The sequence below is a fragment of the Amborella trichopoda genome, chromosome 1 (genome assembly GCF_054954075.1).
Source record: "Amborella trichopoda isolate Santa Cruz 75 chromosome 1, AtrichopodaSantaCruz75HAP2 v2.0, whole genome shotgun sequence".
Taxonomy (NCBI): domain Eukaryota; kingdom Viridiplantae; phylum Streptophyta; class Magnoliopsida; order Amborellales; family Amborellaceae; genus Amborella; species Amborella trichopoda.
Genome location: NC_142336.1, coordinates 40045118 through 40066027, shown reverse-complemented (window position 1 = coordinate 40066027; position 20910 = coordinate 40045118). Strand labels below are relative to the sequence as shown.

General features: G+C 37.9%; 1 protein-coding gene across 43 annotated transcripts in view; it reads right to left on the bottom strand.

The window, feature by feature from the left end:
• The window catches only part of LOC148783829 (uncharacterized), a 47336-nt gene extending 28327 nt beyond the window's left edge, over positions 1 to 19009 (bottom strand). For 21 of the 43 annotated variants that reach the window (XR_016054231.1, XR_016054242.1, XR_016054297.1 and 18 more), the window contains exons 1-2: positions 18900 to 19009; positions 40 to 1196 (exon numbers count right to left, since the gene is read on the bottom strand). Coding sequence is in view for 27 of the 43 variants with exons in the window: in XM_088864995.1 (XP_088721121.1) it covers positions 40 to 1136 (1097 nt within the window). In the remaining 16 variants the exon portion in view is untranslated. Of the gene's footprint in view, positions 1 to 39; positions 1253 to 10695; positions 10762 to 13734; positions 14228 to 18899 lie in introns of all 43 variants that reach the window. The other 22 variants (XR_016054340.1, XR_016054369.1, XR_016054375.1 and 19 more) reach the window with 4 other exon arrangements.
• Between the last annotated feature and the right edge of the window lie 1901 nt (positions 19010 to 20910).

Sequence of the window (20910 nt, the reverse complement as noted above, 5' to 3'; positions counted from 1 at the left end):
TATTATGTGAAAAATTCTAAAAGCAGCCTTTTCAATTACCCCCTTGAATCTGAATATGAACAGGTACGTTTGTCATGACCTTGCTTTTTACAATTAACACATGTCTTTCTCCTCTTTGATGAATTCTCCCAGCCTAGATTTAGTCTAGTTGTGGGGGTGCAGTCTCTTGTCATTGTCTGTTGAGGATCATCAAAATTCACATTCTCCAAAGTGGAAGCTGGTTGACTCTCGTCGCTAGTATTACCTCCTTGAACACCACCTATATGTGTGATCATCTTAACTTTGGCCATGATAACCTCATGCAGAACCTTTTGTATACCACGCATTGCGATACGGTAGCTCCCGGCCGTCGTCGCCCCTTCAGCGGCAACTTTAAGGGCGTGCTCTCGGAGATCATTGTATCGCAAGGTCAGGGGTTCACGAGAACTATTATTGTCTCGCACTTGGACATTGAGTTCTCGACTCTTCTCTTCAACATGGATGCTTTGTTCTTTGTCAAAAGTGCTGATGAAGTTTTTTTCTCTATTAGCTGCACGCCTATGAGATCGAAGCAGCACCACATTGTTTGGAGAGACCATTGGATGAGAGTGGTCCTTGACAAATTTCCTAATGATCCACTGTCCAGATTCCACTTTCTTTGCATAAATTAATGCCTTGCACCCTTCTCTTGTATGTGGTCTTGGCTGCTCACTCATTAGGTGCTTCCTCTCACGGTGACCTTCCTTGGAGCACACAAAGTATCGACTAATATTCTCACCATTCTTACGGCGGTTAACACTGTTTCGGATGCCAAAACCCATCTGGAGAGCGTATTCATTATAGAAGGTCCTCACTGCTTCTTCGGATTCAAATACCATGCCTTCAAATGGCTCTATATTTCTACGAACTTCACAATTAATTATTGCCTTCCCTGCTGAAATATCCACCCCTTTCTTGTCCGTACTTTCCTGCTTGTTTTTGTTATTTTCACCCGTATTCATGTTTTCATTATTTGGAGATATATGCTCATTTCCCTCGAAATCTTCTACTGCTTCAAGATCAGTTGAGTCACACATATTTCCATTTGAAATCTCTCCAGATACAGAAACATTTGATTCCATTCTTTCAGAATTGTTGAACCCAGAATCATCAATCATTTAAAACTGCTCAAGCGACACACATACCATCAGAAGGTTCTCCAAAAGATGAATACACCCCTGGAATTTTTAAACAGAAACCTATCTCAGTTATATTGAATAAACAATGTGTATGTCTGCAAAATACAAAACAATCATGTTATAATCTTCTACTCAAAACTAAACCAAGAAAAAAAACGCACGCGGAAATGTAATAGTATTCCTTTTTAGGAGATCTATTGTATCAGCACACTGCAAAACTTGTTAACAATGTACACAAAAAATACAAAAGGAGCTACAAACCAACAAAATAATAATGCAAACATTTTCTCTCTCTAAAGTGCTGTTCAACAAGAAAATCAACAAACATCATAAAAAAGTGCGCAAATCAAACAACCAACAAAATTCAATTACAATCCTACAGAGGATACTGAATAAGACCAGAATAAACCACAAGTTAATGAAAAATCTGACAAACCAAAGGTTATACAAAAGTGATGAATAAAGCCTTATTTCAAGTAAATGAAGATGGTTAATAGTCCTAAACCCCTCCACCCACCATCTTATAAGATAGAAATAAAGCCAAAATTTGTCATATGCAAAGGGCACCCACCATCCCAGTTTTTCTGCTATGCTCAAGAGACCAAAGGGTCTATAAGAACATTGAAATATAAGTTACTTCATGAGCTACAACTGGGAATAACCCACGTAGACAATTACCTCAATCATTCTGAATCCCAATGAACAAATATGACCAGCAAGAGATAACATGAAAATCGAGCATTATTTGTTTCATTTCCATGAGACTAATTAATTGTTGCAGAATGAAAGTCATTACAAGCCATATCATTTGCATTTTCATCTGCAACTTATTTCTAGATCTACACTAGCACTATTACAAACTGGCTGGAATAGCAATATTCTATAGAAGGGGGGCACGTGTCAATGTGTGGCAGGAAGATTGATACTACCCCAAAGGAATTAAGCAGTGTGAGGAAGCACGAAGCCATACAGAGGGAGGATTTTTCCCACTCTGGGTTTCCCTGAAGTAACTTATAGGGGCAGGCAGGAGATTCATCAGGTTTCAAAGTGGATTTATATAAGAGAGCAAGGCAAGATCAGAAAGATATGGCTATACAAGCTGCACACGAAACAACATAAAGGAAAACAATGTGCATAGTCAAATGAGGTACAATTGGCCTCTTTAGCAGTGCCATTGTATTCCCTTGTGAAGAGGGCCAGGTGAAAAGCGGAGCACTGCTCAGATCCATTTGGATGTATGCTACAATGCCAGACATGATGCAAACCAAGTTTGGAAGCCAAGCTGTTAAAAAGTTCGCAATAGACTGGGTAGAACTGATCGACATTAAGGTCTTTATAAGATGAGAACCAGGAACTTAGGGGAAGAAGGAAGAGCCTACTTATGCATAAATGGGATTCTTTGTTTACTACCATACCTACATCCTAAGAAGGCAACTTTGAAGAGGTTATGCAGCAATATAAGCTACCAGATAGAAAGGAGAAAGCACAGTTCATAAAGGAGGAAAAGGGAAGCGAATTGGCCATAGGAACTCAAAACCAGGTGAGATCAGTTAATTATCATACCAACATGTAGGCTAGCAGGTGACGTAGGGGTATCAACTTCTCAGTCAAATTATAATCCCAGAAGGAAGGAGGGTTAGAAGATCCCATAAAAAATAGTGACATGATTCTTTTCAGAAACGTAAGAACAATGAGAACTAATAATGGGAGGGTCCAGTGATGCCTAAAAGCGGGATTGCTTCCTCATTTCAGCTGAGTGGGAAGTACTGATTGACATTAATCAATGCCATACAAAAACAAGTTTACTGATTGACGTTAATCAATGCCCTACAAAAACAAGTTTCCAGCAGCCCCCCACAAACCCAAAAAAAATCACAAAAAAGAAAAAAAAATGAAAATATTTTCCCATGCATTTGGGTCACCCTCATTTCAGAATTGAGAATTTATGAATTGAGCTGCCTGGTCTGAAGGAATTGGGGGAAGAATGTTGGTTCTCTTGTGAGTGAGAAAGCCTCATCTTGTGCCTCCCCAAAGAAATACAAGGCCTCAAAATCAAGTCAAGGTTGGAATAGAATGGTGTAGGGTCCGTTGGAGGATAGAAAGGAGATTGCTTCAAGTGATGTCGGAAGAAGAGATAGGAAGGAATGAGGATCTGATTGAAGAGGACATGGCGTCACAAAATAGATCAAAGAAGAATAGGAAATTATCTTGAAGCAAGAGACTGTATAAGAGACAACAGTCACGAGTTGAATGGAAATAAGGGAGTTGAAACACTGCTTGCTTCCATAGGATGATTTGTGATAGATAAAAGGCAAATATTAAAATCTCAACTGACGTGGAGGAAAGAAATTTCATGACCAAGAAACAGTGGATTCCACTACTATGTGTTTCTCCCAAAGGTCATGTAGCACTCTGACATGAATAAGCACCCCTGGGTCTAAACAACTCCTACCGCCAATAGACAAGTTGCAGGCTCCCTTTAACGTGGTGTTCTAGACAGCAGAATTTGTCAAGGTGATGATCGACCTCATATCCAAACAAGTTCATCATCATCATTTTAGCCTTGTCCCAATTAATTGGGGTCAGCAACATGAATCCTGGTTCTCCAATCTACTCTATTAAAGGTCATATCCTCAGCAAGGCCATAAGTCCCCATATCTTTTCGGACTACTTCCAACCACATCCTTTAGGCCTACCCCTTGCCCTTTTCAGTCCTTCCACTTTGAACTAATCTGCATCTCCTAACATGTGTTGTACTTGATCGGCGCCACACATAGCCAGCCCACCTAAGACTATTCTCTTTCATTTTCTCGCCTATTGGTGTCACACCTAAATTCTCTCGAACAGATTCATTGTGAATTCTATCCCTTCTTGTCTTGCCACTCATCCATCTCAACATCCTCATCTCCGCTACACTTATCTATGGGTATATTGTTTTTTGTCTGCCCAGCATTCCGCCCCATAGAGCAAAGCTGGTCTCACCGATGTCCTATAGAACTTGCCCTTCAGCCTCATTAGTACGCAACGATCACATAAAATTTCAGTTGTACATCTCGACTTCACCCACCCAGCTCTAATTCTGTGAGTGACATCTTCCTCGATCTCTTCATTTTCCTGGATTATCGACCCAAGATATCAAAAATGCATTTTTTTTTTGTACTTCATGGACGTCAATCTTAACTACTTCCTTGTCTCTACTCCTATTATTACTAAATTTGTACTCCATATACTTTGTCTTAGTCCGACTAATTTAAAACCTTTGGATTCTAGAGCATCCCTCCAAAGTTCTAACTTTGTGTTGACATCGTTTTGGGTCTCATCAATCAAAACTATGTCATCTATGAACAACATGCACTTTGATAGCATTATAAGGAAGTCATGATCTTCTGGCCATACCTAACTTGTAAATTGTTAAAATTGAGAGAGAAGTAGAGAGAGGAAGTAATATTCTAGCACCAGATTGTCTAACTATAGATGTATATTCACTCTATACAAATCATGGCGCATTTTATATATACACATCGATCCCTTATGGGAATTAAAATATAGGTCAACATGCATAGGAGTTATAGTAGGAAAATTAGTTAAAATACAACACACCAGTATTGTTGGAAACAAGGTTTAAAAAAAAATTGGATCAGTGACCTGAATCGGCCTCCCCAAAAACTGTGTCAGATTAGTGGATCAGCATGTCAGATCGGAGAATCGGTTGAATCAGTAAGTTTCGGCCCAAAACAATTCAAAAAATCACTAAAAATCTCTAAAAAAAGTGTTTTTGAGTTTTTTTAAAAACATTCGGGGTGTATATTATGTAGATTCATTATTTGCAAAAATATGTGAATATTGAGAAGTGATAAGTTGCTTCTTTGTTTGGATGTCTGTATAATTATTGATTATAATATAGTATTTGCTTCCTTGTTTGGATGTCTGTATAATTATTGATTATAATATAGTATTTGCTTCCTTGTTTGGATGTCTGTAAAATTATTGATTATAATATAGTATTATAATAGAACTTTCTTATTTTTATAAATAACTTTGAATCTATTAAATCACACACTCACAACCACCCGATTTAAAATTTTATGGAGTGATTGTGACCTCCTTGTGTTACAAGTAAATGGTCTCTTTGTATACAATAAGCCCCTAATGACCAAGATCGAAGGAGAACAACGAATGGCCTAGACATGTGAGTTAGTAGGATTTGGAGCGAAGTAGGGGACTGATGGAACCCAAATTTTGTGAACATGGTCTCAATGAGGTGCTTCAAAATAAAATTCATAAAAATTGAGGTAAAATGAGTCTGTTTTTGTGGCTTGTTCATTTCATCTTGACTATGTGACTTATTATAGATCCGGCGGGCTGGATTATGGAAAGCTAAAAATATTCTTTATGGAAAGAACTAAAAGCCTATTTGAAACATTGGACACTTTATTTTTGTCCCACAGAAGAAACGTGGGAGGAAAAAGCGGTACAAAAGGAGTTCAACCCAACCGTTAATTGCCAATAAGAGTAGGGGTACCCAAGGCTACGTTTGTGCTTTAATGAGTGCACCACATGTTGGTGTGCCAAGGGGGCTACTTATGACCTTTGATGAGGCAATAAATGTGTCAAGGGTACTGGTGGGGGCCACCCTTGCAAATCTTTAATTAAAAAAGTTGGAAAAAGTTAATGAAGCATTAGAACCAATTGGGGCGTTCGGTTTCTTTCTGACAGAAGTGGTACGGACTGCTAGTTCAGGAGGGGACTCGGCCAGATCCCATATTATTCGTGGATCCGGAACAGCCCCGACGATACCCGATCCAGATCCGGCGAATCCGGATCGAAGTGGCGATTTTTTGAACCTTGGTTGGAATAAAAGAGTATAAGAAAGATCAACATCTAGGGAAAGAGAAAGTTGGAGAAAGAGATGAGAGAGAGGGAGAGAGTCACGTGAGGAAGAAAAGAACAGAGGGAAAATAGAGCCATGGTGGTCTCCTCTTAGACCACCACGCCCCACATAAATTCTTTATTTTAAAAATAAAAACATGAAGTACAAAAATGCATCTCAAGAAAGTTAAATGTTAAAATGTCCTCATGGATTTAAATACAAGAAATAGATAAAAACTTGAATTATCCACAACATTCCCCCTCAAGCCAATGCATATATATCTCTAATGCCTAGCTTGCTTAAAATCATTTAGTCGAGGTTTCCCTGTAGCATTGGTAAAGAATGTCTGCTAGTTGGTCTTCTATTTTAACATACAAATTGCCTTAGTGGCAACCCTTTTTCTGGAATGAAATGACAACCCATTTCTATATGCTTCATTCTGTCATGTTGGACCGGATTATGGTTTGTAATGATAGCTGCTTTCTTGTCATAGTATAAGGACATTGACCCTTTCACGGGAAAACCAAGTTCTCGTAAAAGAAGTTTTAGCTAGAGTACTTCACATGCACCATGAGCCATAAATCTATACTCAGCTTCTGCACTTGATCTTTCTACTTCTGACTACTTTTTACTCCTCCAAATTACAAGGTTCCTTCCAACAAAAGTACAGTACCCAGATGACATTCTTCGATCTATAATTATAATAGAACCAGCCCAGTATGCATCTGTATAGGCTCAAGCCCTAAATACCCATGATTAGTAAATAGCAATGATTTTAGATACCCAAGTACTCTGATAGCAGCCTCAAGGTGGATAGTTCGTAGAGAATGCATAAACTGACTGATCACGTTCACAACATATGCAATGTCTGGACATGTAAAAAAAAGATATATCTGTTGACCCACTAATCTTTGAACATACCCACATCCTTGAGAGCTTCTCCCCTTTTGTCATCAAGCTTGTGATTTTATTTTATAAGTGTGTCAGTTGATTTAGCCCCAAGCGTTTTAGTTTCCTTATGTAGATCCAATATATACTTAGTTTGATAAGAAAATTCCTCTTCTTGACCTGGCTACTGCTATTCTAAGAAAGAACTTCAGGGGGCCTAAATCCTTGATTTAAAATTCTATCGCATGAAAACCCTTAAGCTACTGAATTTACTTACAACAATTACCAATTATAACAATATCATCCACTTACAGAATTACGAATGTGGTGCTGGTCTTAGTACGTATGATAAATAAGGTATGGTCAGCATGATCCGATTCTTTGGATAGCCTCACCGAACATCTCAAACAAGGCCGAGGAAATTGCCTTAGTCTATAGATGGCCTTTCTCAGTCTCCAAACTTTCCCTTCACATCCAGGTGCACGAAATCCAGGTACCATATATAAGGCATTCTTGACATCCAATTAATGCAATGGCCACTCCAAGTTAGCTGCCAAAGACAGAAGTACTCGAATGGAATTCATTTTAGTTCCAAGAGCAGATGTCTCCTAGTTGTCTATTTCATAGGTCTGAGTAAACCCCTTGACAACTAATCTCGCCTTGTATCTCTCAATAGTACCATCAATCTTGTTCCGTTTGCAACCAACTAACTTCTTCCCTTGGGAGGGAACCAACTCCCAAGTATCATTCTTAAGTCATGGCCTCATCTCCTCATACATAACCTCCTTCCACTTAAGCTAAGCTAGAGCTTCTGTAACACATGATGGACAGAAATAGATGACAAAGAGGACACAGAAAGCATGGTAGGAAGGAGAGAAGGATTCATAAGAAACAAAATTGCTAATTAGGTGAGAAATACAACCACGTTTACATCTTCATATAGCAATGGGCAGATCCAATTGATTACACTGAGAACTCATGAAATTCGAATTGGATTACCCGGATCAGCAGTATGAGACTGGCTCCGAGGCATGTGAGCTACGATGGTCTCCACTTCTTTTGGTTTCTATTAAGTATAGAGCTTTAATTCATTCTTTTTAACTCCAACATCACAAGGCTGTCCTCCACTGCTCTGATACCAAGTTAAAATACAACACACTAGCATGTTGAGATCGTAAAGTATAAGAAAGATCAAGATCTAGGAAGAGAGAAAATTGGATAGATAGATAAGATAGGGAGAGAGAGAGAGAGAGAGTCACACGTGAGGCACCAAACACTTCATTGCTTTTCTCACTGTTGATGTTGAGTTTCTTCTTACTTATGATATGGTTACATTCAATGCCCTTGCCATAGAAATTCAATGCTAACTATAGAAATTACCAGAGGAGATGTATTGTTCCACTGCATAATGTGAGTTTGGGAGTCGAGTACAATCTAAGCTCCTAGGATGGATAGGTGAGGAAGGCATTGGTGTGGAGATGCGAGGAGAGGACAGAGTGTTGTCTGTGACATGTACTATCCAACATCTTGAATCCCTAGTACATGTCTCCTCTGATATGTAAATCAAATACTAGTATGACATGAAAATCTCTTTGGCAGTACACTAGGAGAAACTATAAAGGCATTAGAATCAGAACTATCCGACAACGACTTACTTGCCTCAATAATCTGTGTTGCATTAAGTCTTCATAATAGGAAAAGGTTGAAGAAGATTTGGTGTACTCATTTTACATGTTGTCCCATTTACACAGAAGCATCTATAATTAGAACTAGATCCTGAGAAAGAATGTAGTGCAAGTCAGTATTAAAAGAAGAACAGTATGAATCTCAAAGATAATGTGGCAAGATGCAATCACTCTCCATGTTTAGGGAATACTAAATTTACGAGACTTACAGTCAGGACTGTAATGAATATTCCTCAAAATGTGTTTGGTTGAAGTTTGTTGTGAAGTAAAGAATTTAAAGGCACAAAACATGTGCAACCAAATACACTCAATCAAGAGTAATTCATGGAGATTCTGTAAAGTTCATAATAAGGGGTGGTTCCTAAAAAGCACTAATGTAGGGAGGCGATCAATAAGCTCGCTGCTGTCAGGAAACGCCTATCTGTTTCGGTGGTTTTTGAATTGCTCTTGAAAATCTAAAAGAGTCTTAGCAAGGTTTATCTGAAGTCAAAACGCAAAGGGACCCCAATTCATCCATCAAATGAGATTAGACTTGATCTCTATAGGTCAATATTATAGCTTAGATGAAAATTCCTGAATTTTGGATCAACCTTGGATCTGATTTTGCCTTGAAATCTTATCCACTGTCAACATCAATGAGGGGGCTCAATCCAATAGTTCGTTTAGCAATAAGCTCTAAACTTGAACCAATAGATTAAAAAGATCGAAATATGCAAAATTGACTAACTTACACAAAATTGGGGGAATTTAGGTGTGGCACCAATAGGCGATAAGATGAGAGAAAGTAGACTTAGGTGGGCTGGCCATGTGTGGCACTGACCAAGTACAGCACCTGTTAGGAGGTTCGAGTTAGTTCAAGTGGAAGGACTGAAAAGGGCAAGGGATAGGCCCAAAAGGACGTGGTTGGAAGTAGTCCGAAAAGATATGGGGGCTTATGGCCTTACTGAGGATATGACCTTTAATAGAGTAAAATGACGGACCAAGATTCATGTAACTAACCCCAATTAATTGGAAAAAAGCTATGATGATGATGATGATTGCTTACACAGTAATTTTAAGCTGAAATTTCTTATCTACAATCAATAGACGTGGGCCTCCCATCATAAACTATTTGTCAGTATCTCCGCCTCTTCCTTTATGCAAGAATGCGAAAATCTCCTTAATCTTAGCCATCACAGGGATAAAAGTGTCCCTCGATGGTCTCCCCCTTCAAAGGGCCATATAAAGCTCAACTTCAATGGATGCTCCTTGGGAAACCCTGGTCCAACATCGGGGGAGTGTAGAAGTCCTTCTCACCTACTCAGAATATATAGAAATAGAGGACTCGCAAATAGCAGAAGCCAAGGCCCTGCTAACTGGAATCAAGGATTTTAATCATTCTTGGGGTAGTAGAATCTTACAGATTGAAAGAGACGCCAAAAACATCATTAAGTCGGGTTCTGGGAAAAGCAATCCACCTTGGTATACAGGTCATATTTTTTATGAGATCAATCACTTATGCAGGGACTTGGTAGTGACTTGGAAGCACACTCGGAGGACCGCAAACGCAACCATAGACGCACTCGCTAAAGCAGCTGCTCGACAACATATATAACTGGATGATAATTAGATAGTCTGTGTAAAAGCGCAAATTTATAAGCCCCTACCCAGTTTTCTTTTGTTCACTTTTGCATAGTATGTGTAAAAGGAAAAATCTATAAGCCCCTACTCTGTTATCCTTTTGTCCGCTTTTGTAACTGGGCATATTTATAAGCCCCCTCTCATTCTTCTCTTCTAGTCCTCCACTCAAGGACCACAAAACTGCTGAGGTCCATGCCTGGTGAACCTCATGGTACCAACAGTATCAATGTAACTCATTTTTATTTAATGTTAAGTTAACTTCCATCAAAAAAAAAATAGACGTAGGTGGCTTACACAGGATTTTTATCTTTTAAATTTGAGGCAATGAACTGAGAAATTGATAGAAATGTGATCATAATGATCAAATGATCAAATGCATATTAAGATTTAAAGTTAATGCTAAAATACTGCTTATTTGAATAAAAATCAAAGGCTCCAAGGCTCGTATCTGTTTATCTGAGGTCAAAACTAATACCTCTCTTATACTCCAAATTTGAGATCGTTTTTTGATAAAATTCAACGCAAATATACCCCGAGCCACCTGATTATAACATGCACAATGGCAACAGTTTCACACATTCTATTCGAGCAAAAAGCTCACAAATATACATCAAACCATGTAAATAAAATACGGAGTTATGAACTTTGTCCTCATTCGAGGTCAAAAATCACAAAGGGACATCTTTGTCATAAAACTTTGATTATAGGCATGAACATCACATATAGATGTGTCCTTAAGCAATTGTCATATTTCAGACAGTTTTGACAAGTATTGGTATGGGATTAACCCATTTGAAAATGGGTGGTTAGGCAACACGCCCCTTACCCATAACTGTCCGCAACTGCTCCCTTATTTGTGAAATTTGAAATCTCATCAAAAAATTGATGAATATTAGCAAATTCAGATGGTGAGACAATCCTAAAGAGAGAATGCACAGAGACAAAAGAGAACATTTTTAAGAAAGTCAGAGAACCACAGAGAGTACGATCATATACAGAATACTGAACAAGGACCAAAAGTGAGATTTCTAAGAGATTGTCAAGAACACATACCAAACACAAAGCAAGGTAGGGCACTATAATGCGCACTTTTTCTTCATGTTTCCCTCATGCATTAATTCTAAATCCGTGCTGATTGATTAAACAGAGATTCTCTTTCACAAAAGTTGGAATCAAATGTATTGGCATCTATGAGCGCCCTCAGACTGATATCCCAAGAAATCCAAAAGGGTTATTTTTGGGTCATTTGATTTGTCTTTTTTTGGTCTAATTTTCTTAAAGTCTAAATGCATGTTTCAAGTCAACATTCTTCCCACAGAAAGGTAGGAATATAAGAATCAAACATCATAGATAACGCAATCTCCAGAATATGTTGATACCCTTTGTTAAGCAATCCCATCGTGTTGTGGGGTGTATGTACTTGAAACATGTAACAGGATTCCATTATCATTCTGGTAACCTTGAAAACCATGTGAAGTATACTCTCCCTCATGATTTGATCTCAAAACTTTAATGTGTTTCCCAAAATAATTTCTAACACTGGGTTGAAATAGTTTAAAGAATTTCAAAACTTCATAGTTAAAAAATAAATCTAAGTATATCTACTGCAGTGATCAATAAGAGAGACCATTATTATGGTATTTATACATAAGAATCCACAGGTGAAGTCCCCAAACATCCGAATATTAAGTCAAAAGGTTCATAAGTAATATTTTCGTCAGAACCATCACAAAGAAGGGCGATCATGCACACTTTCCCAATTGACAACTTGTACATAATGAAGTAAACCAAGTAAAACTATCAAATTAAGAAATCATTTCCAAGTCTCCGAAGGGTCTTCAAACTAGGATGCCCAAGTCAATGATGCCAAAATTCCATAGAAGACTAGTAGCCATTGTAGAGCAAAGACATGATGATCCTCAAAAAGATAAAACCCATTTGCGCACCCCTTTGGAATCAGCTTCCCCTTCTCTTGGTACTTAACAACAAAAAATATAGAAAGAATACAAATTTTCATTTGAAGTTACATTTAAGTTGACATACCAACATTAACTTCTTGATTTTGAGAACCACAAGAACATCCGGTATTTGAATCTTTCCCAAAGCAGTTTTTATGAGGGTCGTGCCAATATGAGATATTGGAAGTGATGACCTGTCACCACCTATGACAGAGCACCTACCTTTGTAGGGAATTAGAATATGGTAAGAAAATGTGTTGTTGCGAACATGGCTACCAGTCATAATCAATGGTCCACAAAGTACCACCAGAGGTACTTGCAAAGGAATCAAGAGTGAAGGCATTTCCATAATGAGCCAGGCTGCACATTTCAGTTCATGGGGGCTATAGAGCAGTATTAAATTTATGGTACCATGCACGAGCTTAATGACATCTTTTACTACAAATTTGGATATCATAATGGAATTGGGCTTCGGTTGAGTCCAATGCTGTGGAGACCTTTACCTCTTCCTCGTCTAAGACATCCACTTCCATGACAATCATGCATGCTCTGTTGTCCACATCCATAAGGAAGATGCTCTTAGCACTCTTACTGTGCAGGTAGACTCTGATTGTTTTCTGAATTTGGGATGTTGATAAACAAGCTCTCATAATTCAGCAAGATAGGGTGTAAATCTCCAAAGGATGAGTAAGGAAGTTGCAACATAAGAGACGTTTGCATTCCTCTCCATGGCCATTTAAAATGAATAGAGTTTTATCTTCATTAGGTACAATTTTATGTATAACAGCATGATCATTACAAATAGTCTTGAAAGAGCTCAATATAGATGAAGACCCACACTTACAATTTTGTATGTCCACTCGGAGTTGCATATCTCTGGCCTTTGATTTTTCAGCAAATAATTTTTCCACTACAACGCAGATGTCAAGAGCAATTGGGAGATCATTGACATCTGTATGTATGTATAGGGCTATGGAAGCCGATAGCCAACTAACCATAAGCTGATCTTGGCTTGTCCTTGTGTCATATTCAGGGATCTAATCTGAAGTGCTTCTTAAGTTTGCTCAATTGTTGATTTTTTCAGAGATATAGAGTACAAGCCCAAGAGCCATCAATAATGCAACCATATTTTGGCTTGGCATAACTTGAAGAAACTGATTTTGGTCTACTTCAATGGATAAAAGAACAAACACATTTGATGATGCCACGAAACAAAAAGGAAAGAGGGCAAAGTTAATACCAGGGTTTTGGCAAGTAGTCAGTGATGAGTGTACAGGGCAAGCTCAAAGTATACAACTCTTAAATCTTTTTTAATACAACACTTATGCACAATTTGAACAACAAATGCTCTTACAAAATTACAGCCGCTCAATCACTTTTAAAAACACTTTAAGGGCTTCACATACACTCCAAAAACAAACTTGCATGACCTCACATCAGTCCCCTAAACAATCCCTCTCCTAAACACTCTTGGAGATTTATAAATCACTTGACTATATCACATAAATACAAAATTGTATAACTTTCTCAGGAATACATTCAAACACTTGACTTACAAATACGATTCGATTCAATCTCCAAGTTACAAGACCAAATGCAAACACTTCAGCCTTTGATCATGGGAAGCCAAAACATAGAGCTCGTCGTGCCAGGTTTATAGCCAAGGACTTAGTTACACTCCATGAGATAGCCACTTCTGAATTTCCCTGTCACATAATTTTTCCAAAAATTGAATTTTAAATACATAATTTAACAAAAAAAAATTGCCCACGGTTTTGTTAGCAAATGTGGAAGACAGATATGGTAGGAGGGGCATGCCTCTTAGTCCAAAATATTTTCTCACTCTAATTCTCAAGTTATTTGGTCAATATACTCTCTCTTAAAACTAATTTGCACGTGGTTCCAATGGAAGAGTGGCACGTGGGACACAAGTGGTTATGCACATTTGCACTTGTCCTTAGGGTTACAACCAAATATCAAACGTTGTGCCCCTTCTAGATAAACATTTGCACTCGTCCTTAGGGTTTCAACCAAATATCACACATGTACCTGTGCACACACATGTACAAATTAACACCACGCTAAATTTCTAACTTAAAGCACATAATACAATAATACACATATCACCAACAAGTGCACAACCAAACACCATCTTAACACAACCTCCCCATGTTTACGACACACATACCATCATTGATCCAAAAGGCAGACCGCCCAGCGCCTAAACGATCCAGAGGGCTTGGGCGCCTCGCCTAGGCCTAGGTGATCTACCTCTGAGCGGCTGCCTAGGTGATACGGCACTTGCCTAGGCAAGCGCCCAACGCCTAGCCCTGGGCGGCCGCTTAGGCGCGGAAATGCCCCTTTTTTAGGGGAATTTTTGGATTTTTATGGGGGGGAGGGGGGGAAGGGTTGAAAGGTAGATTTTAGGTTTATTTGAAACTTAAACCCATTATAGCCCATTTTATTCCTGAAGCTATCAGATAGAAGATTAAGCAATATATGAGTTCTATAAAACACAAATAGGAACAAAATCCTTGTCATTTGAATAGGTTTATTTCTAGTTCTGCTAGAAGAAGTGATTCGGGTTGGAAGCATGGTTATAACCCGAAACCAAACGATAAAAAATGTATAAGGTGTAATTTTTGTGAAAAGGATACTAATGGGGGTATTAACTGATTCAAGAAAGATCTAGCCGGTATTTAAGGAAACGTTGCTTCTTGTAAAAAGGTTCTTGAAGCTATTAGGGACGAGATATGATAATATTTGAATTTAGTAAATCCAGAAAAGGAAGAAAATGAGATTTGTCATATGGAAATATCTCCTCCAGGTTCTTTTAGAAGTGGTGATCTAGGTTGGAAGTATGGTCATAACCTGAATCTGAATGACAAAAATTATATAAGGTAAAATTATTGTGGAAGGATACTACTGGGGGTACTAACCGGTTCAACAAACACCTTGCCGATATTAAGGGGGATGTTGCTCCATATAAAAATGTTATTGAGGCTACCAAGGAGGAGATTAAACAATATATGAGTTCAATGAAACACAAAAAGCAAGAAAAGGGTGAAGAGGCACCAGGTGCAGCCAAGACTCCTAGGGCCTCATCTGCACACAGTAAGAGGGGGTAGAAGAAGAGGTGGAAGAGGCAGATTTAGAAGAAACAGAGGACGAGCGTAATGTTGAAGAGGGAGATGACTCTCATGATGATGGCCTCGAATTCGATGCATATGATAAGGCTTACCCTACTCCTTCTGATGATGATGACGACGACTGAAGATGCTTGACTCTTGGTGTTGAGTCTTCAACTGTATATTGTTTTTTCTTATTTTCTAATTTCTACTATCTACTCTTGTGTGTATGCTTGTATGGTTGTATCATTGTATGAAAATATGCATTATGGACTATCTATTATCTACTCTTTTTATTATCTATTCCTATTTTCTTATTTTTCTTATGGTTTTAGGCCACCCAGAACAATGCCAAGGTTCTGGGCAGTCTAGGCGCTAGGCAGCCAATGTGACATGAAGTCCACACAGTGCCATGTGGACAAGCCATGTGGGGCCCATTGGTCACTTAGGCCCCACATGGGCCAAGCATGGGTTTGTCCTTAACTGGAATTTCTTTGAAACAATTTTTTAAAACTCATTTCTTGCTCTAGAAAAATTCTCTAAAATGATCCAAAATCCCAAAATTCATTTTTAAGCTCATTTTAACATTTTGATATATGATTTGAAACCTCATAAAAATATTTGAAGGGAAATTAGAATCCTTAAGAAAATGAAACTTAAATAGTCGGGCACTCCACTCGATTAGTCCTAGAACTCTATGTCATTTTCTCAAATTAACCTCACAAGACCCATGACCCACTATCACTAATAGGGGCTCATGCTTGGCTCATAAAAGTCAACCTAATATATGGTCGGGTTCTAGAATTGTAGTGGATTGCAAGTCCGCAAGGACATGCACTCTTGTGGATGTAGGATTCTATGAAAGAGTGGCTTCCCATTCGCAACTGCATATACACATGCTATGAGATGGCTCAAGGCCAGGGATTTGGCTCATGTCCTCTCAAAACCTAGCCTTCTCACATGCTCACAGTAATTCTCATAGTAATACTAAAGATGTAATAATTCTCTAATCCATAATCATACATACATAGAAATACTCAAAACATGTCCTCGCTTTCACAATATGTGGAAATCTTTTGCCGGCCATGACTAGGGATAACCCTCAATTCTTTCCGCTCAATACCCCTTACACACTCAATCCTCATGATCTGGGGTTTTGTAACTCTATAAACACAAATTTTGGATGCAAGTTTGCAAAGATATTACGAGTCAATAGTGTTCTTGTTCACTCCCATTCTGAAAAAGAACCATAAACGAGCGTGTCAAGGTTTTAGGGAAGAATAGGAAAAATTTCTTATGTTTCATTTCCTTACTTTGAGGATACATAAACGAGCCCCATTATGGATATTGTACAATATTACACCTAGAACAAGTAATAAAATGTCAATAATAGTTAAAAAGTTGGCTGCCTAGCCAGCCAGGGGCCCAAAACGCCTAGGTGTGACCTCAACAAGCAGCCTAGTAGATCTTGCTCCTAGGTGCCAAAGGCACCGACTAGGCAGTCACCTCAACGCAGCTGCCTTGGCAGTGACTCGAAGCAACTTGGCCGAGAGCAGAAAAGGCCCCTAATCAAGGGGCAAAAAGTACTCCCCCCCTAAAAATGGGGGGAAAGGGTCCCTTTTTTTTTAGGTGGAGTGTGTGCGTGTGTGGGTGGGTGTGTATGTGTGGGTGTTGGGGGAGGGGAAGCACAAGCCCCCTTAGGAAAATAGTTAACAACTATCAAAATTGTTAAGGGCTTAGGGCCCTTCTCTCTCGCTCACAACCCAATATGCTCTCTCTACATATGAGAAGAAGAAGAAAAAGAAGTTGGTCCCAAAATGTTCGATGAGAGGCCTCTCTCTCTCACACACACAATCACATAAAAAGACACACATATGGACCCATATGCTCTCACTCTACGTACAAGAAGAAAAAAAAGACGAAGATGACCTCGAAGTATTCGATGTGAGCCCTCCTCTCTCTCATGGATTCATATTCTCTCTTTACATATAAAAAGAACTAAAAGAACATGAATGCTCTCCCTCTCTTACACAAGCACGGATGCACGCACACACACACACAAATGCGCACCCCCACCAAAAAATAAAAATAAAAAAAAGAAAGAAAAAAGCAGAAACACCTTATAGCACCCATGTATCTGGTTGCCAGCCAAGGCAGCTAGGACCCTAGAAGCCTAGCACTTGCCTCCATTTTTCTGAAAATTGCGTCAAATAATAGTATGCACAATACATACAACAAATGCATGTTAAGTATAACCTAAAAACAATGACTTCCATGTTTTAGTTTTGAAAACCTCATAAGTGACTAGAAGGCAGCTTTCCTCCCCTTGAAGGGACCATCAAACCAAGCCCAAGAATGTCTAAGTAGATTTCATCTCTTTGAAGCTCAAATTACACCGGTGGTGTTCCTAGAGATGAAAATGGGTAAAGCGACAAGAATATGTTTTTGTTCTCTTTGAAACGCACCATCAAGCCAAGCCAAGATGGTATGATTTGCATTTGTGTCTTTTAGAGTTCAACTGTGGCAGTTGAAGTTGTCAAACAAATAAAGGGATGAATGATATTCTCATATGCTTTCATTATCTGGCCCATTGTATGCCCACACTGATCCTCCTGGGAAGCAAGAGCTCTCCACAAGGGTCTCTTTGCATGTGGATGTCATGGTAGAACGGCTATAATGTTATAAAGTTATTGATGAAAGAGACACATCCTAGGTGGAATGATCTTTTAATAATCTTTATAACATTTGTTTATTTAATCATGCATTCTTCCAGCATGTAATAATGGAAGCTAGTGAAGTCATGAATACACTGGCCTAGACAATAGCCTTTGGAAAGATGGCTCAGTCACTAAGATCTTGCCTACCTATCTCCTTGACATGCCTTTGTTGGTGTACGTCTCGTGATGATCCCGTAATAAGGTTCAGTAATAGATCGAGAGAAAACCAAAATTTTCAAGGAGGCGAACACCAGATAATCCAATTTATTTGCCTTCATTTTATCTAGTCTCCATGCATTTTGTAGAATTTCGTGGACAAGCATCCCACATAAAGAGCATCATTGCCCTCACAAAATGAATGCAAATTATTTTGGGAAGTATTCACAAAGAATGACATTACCCTTAAGTTCACCTTATAGCTGACAAATTTGCATTAACACTCATAATTAAAAAAAAAAAAATACTATTATTGCTTTGATAAGTATTCAAAAAAAAAAAAAACTGATATTTCCCTTGGTGATCTCTAAAAATATTTTTCACACCCATAGAAGCAGGAGATCAAAATTATCTATCCATTCAATTTCATTTTTCTGAATGAATTGCCAATATCAGTATCACCTCGCACCTAAAAAAACCAGAAAACCAGAGACTGAGGCTCATATATTTCCATACTAAATGCAAGAAAAATTCAAATCAACCAACACAAACCAAAAAAAGCAATACAATAAATCCGAAGGTGTCTCTTCACAAGAAGGAAAGTTATGCTTCTATTTCCTAATCGGGATTTCACTATGTTCAACTGAAACACAGAGACGAGAAAGGAGGGTTTGGGGGGAACAAGAGAGCCAAGGTCAAGTTTAGAGAGAGAGAGAGTACCTGAAGCTGGTTTTTGGTTGGAGGCGAGCAGGGGCTGGGCATGGCGGAGGAGGCGGTGCTCCGTGCTACTGTTTTACATTTGTCATGGTACATGTACCATAGTGTTCGATGGTAGATTCTTGTATCGACCACCGTTTAAAAACAAGTCCGGTTTTAGATCGCTCTCACCCACGGTATCGATGCGAATCTGCCATTTGTCCGTTATTGTCGGCTGCATATTCAAAATTGAAAAGAAATTATAGAAAAATAAGGGAGGGCACGTTTGGTTATTGGGAGAATATTTTTTAGAAAATATTTTCACACCAAAAAATTCGATCTTAGTGCACATTTTCATACCAATTGACAACAAATTGATGTAAAAATATTGCCACCGCATATGAGCATTTTTCATGTAAAATGTTTTCTAAAAAACGTTTTCGCGCGAACCAAATGTGTTATTTGTAAAAATCTCTTTTTTATAGTTGTATTTAAAAAATATTTTATATATTTTAAATGGGAAATGTTCTTGGGAGACCCTCCCACACCCATAGATATAGGATCTCAAAGGATCACCATTAAATTTGGTACAGATCTTTAGAAAAGTCAAGTCTCACTCTCAAGTGATAACTTTTTTAAAGATCTGTGCCAAATTTAATAGTGATCCTTTAATGTCCTATACACATGAGTGTGAGAGGGTCTCATATGATCATTACTCATTTAAATTAGAAAGTTTATATAAAATTGTAATTTTAAAATATAGAATTAAGATGCATTATAAAAATCTATCATAAAAAGTTGTTTTTTATATTGGAAAATCCTCAAATTGATCATCCCAATATCGAGATATATGCCCTATGAAAAGAAAAAAAGATTTCGAGTCCAAAAAATAATGTATCTTGCAACACATAATCTGGACGGTCCATTTTTCAAGATTTTTTTGTATTTATAAACCTACTTGATTTGAATTATTTTTGAAATTTAATATTTTATAATTAAAGATGAAAATAGATTTTCAAGCCACTCTAATAATTTTTTGAGGAAATATATAATAAAACCATTTACCTTTGATACAAGATGGTCACAATTAATCTTGATCATTTGATGTGGAATTGGGTGGCTGCATTTATTTCATTGACCAAGCTCAAAGTTCAAAAGAAAATTTTTCGAACTTTATGACACATCCAAGCTATCAAATTTTACATCAAATAGTTGTGAGTAATTGTAACCTCTCTATATTAAAGGTAAATAATCTTATTGTATACAATTCCTAAAGTTTTTCACCAAATTTGAATTTATAATAAAATTTGGAGGTTCTCTTTAATGTGATTTTTGCTTGTGCATTTACGCTTGTGCATTTTATTTTTTTTGGTAAGACGTTAAAAACTTTATTAATGGTAATGGATTTACACCATCGAAAACCTCTAGCAAAGGTAAGGAAGCACCCCTCTTAGCAAGGCAATTAACATCAATAAAAGATTGTCTTTTTTTTCCTCCCTAAATTACCCCAAGTGTAGAATTCCAAGTACCTAATGGCGTTTTTTCTTTATTTCTTGAATCAAGTTTTTAGGTTGGGACTCCAAGTTTTTATATGAATTTTTCGTAAACAATTATGTCCCAAGTTAAAGATTTTATCTATTCATTCAAGAAACAAGTTTCTAAAATCGGATAGAAACTTCATGTTGAAGTAAGCATTTTATAAAAACATTGATGTAAAAAAATGGATCATAGGTTCAAGAATCGCCCAGGAAAAATACAAAAGTTTTTTGAAGACCAAATCAAAACTTCACGTTCCAATCCCATTATTTTATAAAAAAATTCGGGTATTAGGGTAAAAATCTGAGTATAAGTTGGAGACAACCCATTCATTCCCAAAAAAAGATTCGGCTTCGTGTCCTGTCCCAGTCTTTTACGAAAAAATTTTGCGTCGGAACTATAAATGCTCCAAAAACTACATAGAAAAGGAAATCCCCAAGTCGGAAGAGTCGCAATCTTGGGGCGTTAACACAAGGAAGTTCTCTAATACAAGTTCCTG